This window comes from Opisthorchis viverrini (genome assembly GCF_000715545.1).
Source record: "Opisthorchis viverrini unplaced genomic scaffold opera_v5_339, whole genome shotgun sequence".
Classification (NCBI taxonomy): domain Eukaryota; kingdom Metazoa; phylum Platyhelminthes; class Trematoda; order Opisthorchiida; family Opisthorchiidae; genus Opisthorchis; species Opisthorchis viverrini.
In genome coordinates this window covers 293,836-305,621 of record NW_008751998.1, presented here as the reverse complement: position 1 = coordinate 305,621, position 11,786 = coordinate 293,836, and the positions used below count along the sequence as shown (strand labels likewise).

General features: G+C 40.8%; 1 protein-coding gene across 1 annotated transcript in view; it reads right to left on the bottom strand.

The window, feature by feature from the left end:
* The window catches only part of T265_10172 (hypothetical protein), a gene marked incomplete at both ends in the record, with an annotated part of 12,695 nt that extends 2,040 nt beyond the window's left edge, over positions 1-10,655 (bottom strand). Inside the window, one exon of the mRNA XM_009176465.1 lies at positions 10,156-10,655. Within this exon, the coding sequence (XP_009174729.1) occupies positions 10,156-10,655 (500 nt within the window). The remainder of the gene's footprint in view (positions 1-10,155) is intronic.
* Between the last annotated feature and the right edge of the window lie 1,131 nt (positions 10,656-11,786).

Below are 11,786 nucleotides of genomic sequence, written 5' to 3'. Positions count from 1 at the left end.
CATCATCATCATCAACAACATCATCATCATCATAGGCAGCAGGATTTCGGTGTTTGACACTAATGCTTTGTTTCTGTGAATTCCATAGACCATGCAGCTCACGAGTATGGAATTTACACCTTCAATGAGACTCAATTTTGTTGTTATCAGCATTTCAATTCGAGACAGCTAACCATAATTGGGCTTCATAGTGCAAACATACGGTGGCTTTCACGTCATAATCCCTCGAGCAAGAATCAGACAGACAAGGAATTAATGTGACTTTGCAGACAGAATCAATGTAAACAGTCTTTCATGATTCCCACGCTTCTAGTCAGTACACTTCCATGATGCGCTGTGTCAAATATTCCGAAATTGTATGTTACACTATATATAGAGAAAGAGATAAAATCTGTTAAGACCAAAATGCCTTGTTAGAAAAGCACATGGGGTAAGCCTAGTTTTTTTTTTACATACATCACACTTCGAAACAAAATTATGCTACAAAACACTGGAAGGGAATCAATCAAAATCAAACATGAGTAGAAAGTTCATCATGAAAAACTAAGGGGAGTGCTTATATGCCGTTTAGGTGTAACCTAAGTTCTGAGTTTGTGAGTTTGTGCAGAAGCTATATGTATTTTCTCTACAGTTCATCGTTCTTTTCTATATTATATATGTATACTATAAACTATATTCTACTTACTACATCAGGTCGGCTTGATACAGCCAATTCGTTCCCGGACTAATCAACCTCAACTTTTAGAACGATAACACCTTTCGTGCGGAAAGGTGGACTCGATCTAAAACCGCGCTAAAACATGATAAACGATAGATCTAGCTGGATTAAGGTGGGTCTCAAATCAAAACGAATTTGGTATTCAAATGAGTGTATTTTGGTGCATTAGTTTTTACTTAAATCAGACAGCTGTACAGCTTATTTTGTCGACTCTTTATAAAGCTGTTGGATCCGGATTTCAGACCAGAACTTTCGCATTTGATATCACTTTTCCATTTATTGACACGGAGAGTAAGTGCAGAATTTGATTTCCCATTACTTGGCTGGATGAGCCTTTGAAGTGGTTTCATACACACTTTTGTATTGCCAGAGAATACTTGCATATACGAGGAATAAAGTTGGAGATAATTACCAAGGAGTGGAACGCCGTGACTTGAATTGTGGTCAACATCACATGTCCAAAACTCATACAACCCAACTTCAAAGGCTTGCGTGCGTGACAGTCCAGTTTGATAATGACCTTTCAGTGACCGCTTCCTCTCGCTTTCTCATGTAAAAAAAAACACCTTAATGCTAACGATATCGGGACGTGGGACTAATTCGCCACCAGCTATTCACATACTCATTCTAACTAGTAGCTTCCCAACGCAGTTTTCCGCGCAACCCATACTCTTCAGGTCCAGTCAGTGATTAAAATTTATTTTTTCGTTATCAGACAAGTATTATCGGTTACAGGCGAACAACAAGTAGTGCTGCTGGCGCGGACTTTGATTGCTTGCATGATTCCGTGCCCTATGTGAATCTATGCGTCCGTCTGTGTATGTAGTTCGCTACTCGAAGGAGATTGAACAGGACAGTCGGCGTGAGAATTTCAAGGAGGGTAGGGTGGACAAACATACACCCATTTGAGTAAAAACGGAAAGACCCGGGTATTTTGTGAAACTTTGTTGCCGCATACGGTTGCATAGACGTGTGCAGAGGACGGACGCTGTCAGTATCACAACCTTCATAAACTGGCTTGTGTGACAATATTAGGTTAAGCTAATGGTCAGACAAGCAGTTGGAAAGGTAGGATAAGACTGGAAACCAAATACGTTTTACTCGCAATTTCGCTCTGCAGGGGGGGTGTATTAAAACTGGACTCATTCCTACATTGTCCATCTGTCCCTATTTTCATCCGCCCGTCCATCCATGGATTTGTTTCCGCACATTCGTCCAGCTATTGCGTGTCAACGAGTCATAAACCACCATTCGTGGGATCGCTTATCCTAAACACATCTGAGAAAGCGAACAACACATACTCGCCCCGGGACATTATTCACTATTAATGTGACCACTGAGCAAAAATCAAACGCTTGTGCTTTCTCTTTAAGCTTCTAATGTTTGTTGGATGGAGGTTTGGAGAACGGAGTGTGAGCAGAGTTGACTACCGGGGAGGGGGAGTGTGTGTTGGTAGATAGTTAATGATTTATGTTATTAGCTTCTGTCACTGACCATACTACTACTAGTAAGACTATCAATGACAAACAAATCCAGATTAGCAAGTCGAAACCTTAAATCGAGAATTTCTTGTAGTTTGGCCTGTTGCGTTAAATTTATGGTTGGCTCCAAATATTGAGGATGGACGCGGGCGGAATAACGACTTCGTATTATTTCACCTAGTAACGGGACGTATTAATAGTTCGAAGAAGTTTATTTAACTAGTTAGCCTGATTTGATATTAGTTATAGAATGAGCGCAGCTTTGTCAACAGCTATGTCACTTGCGCCTCTCTGCGATGCGTCACGTGAAAATGAACTCCCCGCGTCACTGCTATACATAACCTGATGATGTCGTGAATGACGGACTCATTTGGGTTTTGCTCTGAAACCAGTGAAATTCACGAATGAGCGTTGAACCCGACAGAAAATGTGATACAAGAGGATGTGCATTATCCCATGCATGAGTTGATTGGGAGTGAACTTGTATATGGGCTGGAAAAGAGCTTCACCAATCTTAAACCACCAGAGAACATATTCGTTTGTCATTAATGTGGAAATGACAGGATCTTTAGAGCGGCTATTCGCACTGCATATTTTACAATCATTTTGCAACTGACTTTCTACTAACTAAAATTAATAAATCAAAGCTTTTAATGTTAGGAGAGCGGGATCAGATTTCATTCATCCTTGAGAACCTTGCTTGATTCTGGTATTTTCTTATTAAACATTCCTTTCATGCCAATATAGCGCGCGTGGCTTGGTTTCGCCATAACTGATGTTATGCACGCAGCTTGAAAAGGACCATGAAGCGGTAACATATTCACCTATTTGGTGTCTTTACCGTGACCCCTCAAAATCTCTCAGTTCCACTCATTAGACAAGTCATCATTCTCGACATCCATACAGCTCCAATGAAACTTTCCAGCATACCTACCAGTTCCTGACAATATAAGAGAAACAAAGCGTCTGAAGAGTTCCTTACATTTTGCGAACAAATGCTAGAATTCAACATTCTCTACAAATTGCAGCCTCCGTACCGGTCATTCTGGCTGACCCATTTGGGATTCTATGTGCTAGCATTACTCGATCATCCTCCTGTATTTTCATGCTGTTCCGTTGTGTCAATTATGGTAAACAGTGTACGAAAAAGATAAGTGATAAAAAGAAATAAGAATACTGTAGTATAACACCCAGCGGTTTTTGTTGTTGATTCAGGTTTTCACCCAATTGTCATATGTTGAGGAATCATTTCCTTCCGAAGAGAATAAAGTAATATTAGTGATACATTCCTTGTACATCCCCTGTGCAAACGTTTTGTTAACGGGTATTAGAATCTAGTTGGCGGTTGACAATCAGATGGATGTTGATTACAGCGAACTATTTTTCACCAGCTTTTTTATCTGTTTTCTTCATGTGCGTTGGCTTTTTGTAAACTGATGAAAGCCCTGTACTCTGAGTGTCACATGAAATAAATTTACTGCGTCTTTATGTAGAGGGAGAAGCACGAAATTTTATTGCTTTTGATTATAACGTACTTTATGAAAATGATCTTTTTGAGTTTGAGTCGCCCTATTGTTTTCTACTGTGCAGAGATCACAAAAGTAAAACGTATAACCGCTTGCCGTATTTAGGACAATTCTTGGTGGATCGGCGCTCATAGAATTCCTTTGGGTGCTTTAGGGGTCTTTTATAGGTGAGTAACTACTAATCATATGGATGTGTTTGTATGATCTCACATGCAAAGCAATCTTAAGATATCCTCCCACAATGGAAATTCATGAGGAGTAAATCCGTTAGACAACAGGTGATTATCTGAGAAAAAATCAAATGGACTTATCTGTAGCCCGACAAGGAGAACTGAAGCCGCTGCCGTTTGCAGCGTTAATTTGGCCGGTTATTTTTCGGCTCTTTCACTCTGTTTCTTGCCATGGTTTGCCTCAGATATCCCCTTCAAAGTGCATGCCTTCGGCGTGCGGCGTAACCAGTCGCATGCTAGCCTGATACATTTAAGCGCCCGCACACGCCCTTTTTGACTTAGAACGGAATGGCATCAACCTGGCGAAAACAGGTGAACCTGGTGGGTGACTGGTTGTACCGGAGCTCATGAAGAGCGTACAAATGTGACCCTGTCGCCCTTTGCCATAAACAGTACTGGGTAACAATTCATACGTGACTTCAAAAAACTGGATTAGATTTATTAACAGTGGGCTTACAAAAGGACTTTTAATCATTCGTGACTGAACTTGAATTGTGATCTAGTGCTCTAATTACCGATTAGTTGGTTAAACATCACTCCATGGTTTCGACTGCAATTAATCTTCGGATGCATTGTACCGAAACCCATCGCAAATATTGTTTTTCCAGACGAGTCGAATAAATTTAATAATCATTTGACTTCTTAACATACTGTGCATGGTTTCCGAGAAATATGCCAATCGTGACTCATTGGCACCTCACCATGAATATTCACGTTGCCAAGTACGGCGATCACCACAGAATGACCACAGACTAGTGTAACTGGAGTGGTCCATTTCTTAATTGTCTCTGACACCGAAAAACTTCCCTACGCAGATACGCCTAAAATTTCGGTTTAGGCCGCTCCTTTTTCTTCTTTGAATTTGTTTGCTCTGCTTCGGGAAGGTCTTCCTGAATTTCCCATCTGGTTCAGGTAACATTATCCTCACCTGAATTTCAGTTATCTTGTGTAACTTTCCTGAAATCCAAACACGCCATTTCTCATAGACGCTATGAATGTAATCCGCTAACGTCATTCCTCTTTTTTCAATGGTTGTTATCTCATTACCATTGATAAACTTATCCCGTTTTTCTGTTTGGTGAACAAAAACTGCCTCCTTTCAGATGGGCCGAAATTTGGCCAGACTATTCAAAAAGACTCTTCTTTCATCAGATAATCGTATTTTTGTCCTCTGTGGCAGTATATCAGTCTTCGTCAATACATGAATACAGCTGCTTCAGCAGTACTTCATCCTGGCAAATTCCCCAGCAGTGAAAGAACACACCCGAATACATGATCTATAAATTATTGGGACAAAAACGGTGTAACAGTACTTGACGCTTTCGTTTGAATGCAATATCACTCAATCCAGAACCTTTGCAGCTTAATTTTAAAATGCAAGTAAATTTATAGGAAGATTACACCTACTTACTCTGAGCGCGATTTGGTAACTCCGAAGACTTCCGATAATCATTTCTACAAACAAGCGCTGAGAGTTTTTTATCGTCCCTCGAAAATTCGTTCAACCTTAAATCACTGTATTCATGTGACGTCAACCTAAGCCACTGTTGGATTAACACAAACTAAATTACGGAAAGTAAGCCCTGTAGCCCTTCCGGGATTGAAAGGCCAGTTGAAATGCCGCTGGTTATACAAACTCAAGATTACGGCTCGATGTAGTTGTATATCATTGGAGACTATCGTACAATACTCAGACAAAACGTTGATGATGATTGATAGCGAAGGTGGTCATCCCTATTAGACACATTTGGGATTTGGTCAAAATGGTCATTTGTGGGGGTTACTATACTAAGGTAGTCGATTTTATTCTTACTGTTATGAGGATACCGAACGTCATTTTACTTTAACAGCTCGGTTTCTACACGTCTTTTTCCATTTTCTTTACGCTGCCTTCCGTACTTGAGCCCACTTGATGTAAAAACTTCTAAAAGTGAAGTTGATCTCCTCTCCCTCTACAGCTGTTCCCTCTCCACTGTGAATCATCAGCAGTGCGTATCTCACGAAACTACAGGGAGCCTCAAACCCAGAACTACACTGCCAGTGATCTGATCACCTAGCGGCTCGGTCACTAGCAGCGAGATGCACACTGCCGATGACTTCCAATAAGGATGTTAAAGCTGTACAGGGTATCTCTGCCTTCAGCATAGATTGGCACGACTTTAACGAGAGGATCCCCATTAGAAATTGCTGAATCTCTTCACACTAGCAACCAAATATAGTTTCCTTACAATAAGGTATGAACGGTGAATGCTCATTGGAGGCTAGATGGATACTGCTTCCGATATCCCAATAAAAGAAGCATAGACGATTATTTCCATGGTTTTTAAAACGGAGCACTGCATTATACCTCTTACTCCTGGAAGCTATCTGTTTGGTTGTCTTCAGATTACTTAAATACTTGAAGAATAGTACCTATGGTATAATGTTCCTCAAATCATTGAGGCTGCCATATCAATCAACCTTCACACCCCACATTGTTAGGCGGCATAATAATGGTTCTAGACTGACAAAATTAAACTCAATTCACCTGGAATTAGATTTTCGGCGGTTGAGCCATCAGAATACTGGAGCGTTTTTTTGAGTATAACGAAGAGTGCCTCCTCAAAACCGGTTTAAAGGTAGATTTGAGATCAAACCTCCCCAAATTAGATGGTAATTGCTTGTGCCACGCTTTTATAGAGAGGATTTTACTTGGAACTGCATGCTAAAATGTGCAGTTCACTATGAGTCCTATAGTAAAGTTCTTGCAACGGGGTTTAAGAGGGGTGGATGCACCGGTTTTTGACCACGCGATTAATGCGGTCAAATATCCTTGAAGTTGGTGGCTTGAAACATGAATTTATTGCAAAATTTCTTTTATTGTCGGAATGATAAAGCCCCGTATCATCTATTGCACTAACTACTCAAAAGAACGGTTAAAGGGAGCCAAATTCAGAGAGATTACGCCAATGAGAATGCACTGATTTTGCATGAAATTCCTATGAATTAGTTTCACCAATGAACCATAAACAACATGGAGTCATGTCTCCCTGAATTGATGTCTGAAGTCTCCATAATATTTGGCCCTCAGGCCTCTCAGTTCCTAGCGTGGTAGCACAGTCTATACGGATAGAACATTGTAAGTAGCAAAACTAAATATGTTTCATCTATATCTGGAAACGACCATGCCCACACGGGATACGCGGGTGATTACAGACATTTTTATAGCCGATTTGACAGATGTTTTACCGTCATTATCAATGGCGAAAGCCAGTACATAAGCCAGTGTCCGGTTAGAGCGATCTCTACGTTCCACTGGACGAACGGAGAATTGACACGTGAAAGCTAACGGCGTTCCCAGTCTTATAAACTATCTTTCAGTAAGTAGGATTAGATCATAACAGTTTAATCAGTCATGAAGTTTGGTAAACCTATATTATTAGAAATCGTAAAGCTGGCCCAGATCTTGGCACTGGGGAAAAGTCAGAGATATGGGACTCAGAAAATTATTTTTTTGAACACAAAACTTGGCTGCCATCATCTGTTTCATCTATGTGCTTGATAGGGGCTTAGAGAATTCCGCAGCGAGATTGGAGTAATTTATCAACCGAACCTTGATACAAACTATCTTTGTTCAACATTGCCACAAAGGATTCTTCAAACTGGTTTCCCATAAATTCATGTTCACTTTTTTTAAAAGTTGATGATTATGCGTACTAGGTTAAGTTTGGTGCCACAAGAGAAATTTTCACGACTGCAAAGTGTTTTAAGGTGCATAAATAATCAGTGTAACTCCTGGTTGGAGCATCTCGGTCACGCCGTCTTTTGACTCATCAGAGTGCGTATTCTGTTCTTTTTTACTCCAGTAAATTGTTTAGTGCTATCAGCATATCTCACTCGGTGGATGGCGCGTGCCTTCAGAAATAGAACAATGAAGGTTTTGCTCGAATCTCGCAAAGTCGATAGAGTCGGCAGCTCCGGTGTAATCATAGTCTCTGTACAAGTCAGCTAAATAAACCGTTGCACCAGTGATTTCTCCATGTACATTTATCCACACTAAACGAAAGTAAGGATGCACTATGCTGGACTTTGTGAACAAGGACTACTCATAGAGAATAGCTCAACAAACCCCAACAGAAGGGTAAGCTCTGTACAAATAGATATTGCTGCAAGTTTATCAATGCCAAGTAACATCATGACAGCCTTTTCAGCTAGGCGGGGAAAACTGCTAATGTCTTTTCGGACATGCACTATGTCTTTAAGAAGGTTAGTTTCCGCGTCGACAAAAATAGGCCTCGTGATGTTGCATTACAATGGCCACTGGTATACAAGGACCATATCGTATGGTACCAAACTGGTCTCTGAGTAAAATCTCTGCAGGCAGGTCTAATTGATTAAAAATGTAGGCAGGGTTTTAGCACCGGTTTCACATATATCTTGTCTGCTTGCAGACTACGATGCAAAAAAGTCAATAAGTGCGCAGTACCACTCAGTGTAATGTGAATGACGAAGCACCAAACATGCTGAACGGCCTAAAATTCAAGATCGAGCTCATCTCACCTTGTTTGGTGGATCGTGGATGGTGGCACTGCATGTCCTAATCCCCCTTCAACGTGTCACAGGGGAAACGGAGGCGTGTGCCAAATGGCTTCATCACGTTTCACAGTATTATGGCCACTGATGCATCCAGGGTGGTTCGTTTAACGCGCTTATTTTCATTCCAAGTCGAGATCGGACAGACAGATAACCAACAGTGTGACCTAATGCGGCTGTCCGGTGGATAAATAACTGTCTGATTTGCAGGTCATACACCTAAAAGTGTTCTAGCTGGACGTCGAAACAGTATGAAATGTCGCCGGGGAGAGCGCAAGCTTAATCCTTGTCACCAGTAAATTATACACTGGAACGCCCCCTTCCTTTGTAAAATAGAGATCTTTCTAGTAAATGTTTGATTCATTCATGTGAAAAATTTGTTTTCACGCCCCCCTCTCATGCATCCGAGGATGTAACTTTCAGTCTATCCACTATAAAAATTGTCTCCTTCTCAATGCGCTAGTGTCCAGTCATATGATCTAACAATATCTAAAGATATATATCACGGCACAAATGGGTTTTTCTCTTTATGAAACCATGAGTCACTTGATTGCTATGCATGAACCAAGGCATTCAGATGTTAGCATACTTTCATCTTATTTTCCCCGACCGAAAGTTGAATTTCCCCACATTATGCACCGGAAAAAATGGCAACTGTAACTTTGGTGATGATTACAAAGAAAGTCATTGAATTTTTTAAAAAAAACTTACAACTGCGCACTTTAAATAAAAAGTATCTTATTGAATAAATGTATGCCTTTTGGATGTGTAGTTAAAAATTACTGGTAATCCCCAGTGGCTCGAATTGCGGGAACATGCAAAGCACTCTGTAGACACGGATGAAGCTCAACTCAATACTTAGGGGTTTTTGCAACCTTGGAATATTCACAACCTGAATGCACGTAACCTGTATTTTGATTTGCATCGCCGTTTCACACTGCATCTTTATTCCCTTAATCTGTGTCCAGGGATACACCCTGAAAATTTATTCATCATCGTGCCGAATTTGTTTTTGATGAATCAGCTGGTCATCGCAGCAACTCTGTAAAGAATAACATTTCTTCAGAAACCAAAAATAACTGTGGCCCACATGATACATGTTATGCGATATTCGTGGCCCACATCAAGACCTTAATTAGTAATATTGACCAAAAATTTGCCATTTGTTACTTGAACACGCCACCGATGAAACCACTTCACGTGTGCCCGTTCCAATGCGGCACCAGGCTAGTACCGATTGGGATCAGTGAATAACACCCTTGTCAGGAGGTAAACAAGCACTTTTTTGTTAAATCACAAATGAAATTTTTGTCACTTTGAAGTTTATTACAAGAAATCTGCGGCGGATTAGGAGTTGTGTTATAGAATGTGTTTGCACGCAAACTATCCAGCTATCAACAACTTGATGCTCACTTACTTACCCACAGACACCTGACCAGTTTCGTAGATTCGAAATTAAAAAATCCTGATACGCAATGGCTCATCAGAATGAGGAGGAACTTAAGATGATTAGCAGTCATATGCACCCTGCTGGAATCGAATGAAGCGTATTCAGGTATCACTTAATCATGTTATGGTGAGTAGTTCTACTGCTGTTTGAACACCAGTTAGAGTACAGTCAGGATAACTTACTGCAGTACTTTTTCACTTGGTTCAGCTGTTCATAATACCCGCTGACGTAGCCATCAGCATCGTAAAAGTTGCTAGGAAAGTGCGTATCACACCACAGCTTGGGATCAAACTCGAAATTCAGACGATTTTGGGCATTATTAAGATCGTTGATCACCTGAGCGCCACTATTCAAAGGTGACTTTATCCGGGTATCTATCGTATTCAAAGGTTTCCCGAACATTGGGTCCAGTCCGCGTTGATCTACCGTAGTGCCCGTGGAAAATGTTGAATGCAGGTGTTTTCTGAAGTTTTCTGAAGGTCTGTTGAAATTGACTAAGTTTTGGAAGTTGTCTAGAAATTTTTGGCGTCTGATATGCGAAGTTGCTGACCCATTCATGATGTCCGGGACCATGCGTAATAAGTGCTTCAATGTAGCAGGTGTTGAAATCATGTCAATCAGCTGACCGAAAGAAAAGTTTTTTGGATGTTCAGTGTGATGTTTTACCGTTTGTTCCATTTCTGCAACCTCATTGTGCCATGATCGCTTCACAGAATGGCCGTCAACGTTGTGTATATAATGGTTTGCCTGAAAAACCATGGGTGAACAACTGTTCACATGTTGATCCTTGTGTAAATTGTTCAGAATCTCGAGGTCATTTGGAATTGACAAGTGTTGAAAAGTGGGTTGGGAAGAATTTGTTCGATTTACAGAATCATCCTGTCTCGTGAGATTTGTATCGGTGGGATTAGCAAGAGTATTTTCGTTTGCTTCGGTTGTGCATGACTTGGTTGCAGTCTGGGGAATTGAACATTTTCCACGATTTACTAATTCGGCGACAGTAAAACCTGGCATTCTCTGTTGCGAGATAAGGTCCTGTGAAATGTGATTTGTACTAATGACCGCTACTTTCGCTCCAAATGGTTATTGTCCCTTGCAGTGTGAACTCGCTGTTTACCTACTCACCACAAAGACATGCCCGCCCACATCTTCTCGGGCGGGACGGTGTGAGAGAACGGATGGACTTAACCATCGTTAATGTCCACCGTCTATTTCCTATCCCCTGGAGGAGAGAGAAGTCAAATTGATTGGTCAAAGCACATGCTCAACAACCGGAAATCTGGAATCATTTTGTTCACTAATAGAATAGACAGTTGGAGCAGAATAACCAGTTGCTTCTCGGGGCTAGATTTGCGTGTATCCTGCTATTAAAACAATTGAGTCATGTCCGACGAATCACAAGTGAGAAATTGTTGCAAACTTTTGTGGTCCGCCCCAGCACAGGGTCAGTTCAGACAATCGGATTCTATAGCAGTCATAATGAAGGTTTGTACGTTTGCACGAGCACTACCAATAGTATAGTGTACACAATAACGCATCTCTTCACCGTGAGAATCCGCAAGAGGTGATCGTCCTCTAGATTTATTATGAATGCTAAAAATAAGTTCCGCAACATAACACCAGCAAAATTGTCAGAATACAGGATATTTACTCTGCTGAATATAAATGTACGCTTCAGTACATGTTTATCTTGTTCGTTTCATTAGTAAACTGGAACCGACAAAATGGTCGCAGTAAGCACTACGTCAGAATTTACTTGTAAACCAGTGATAATGAGCTGGATGTTTACTAAGGTTCATGTGCTACATT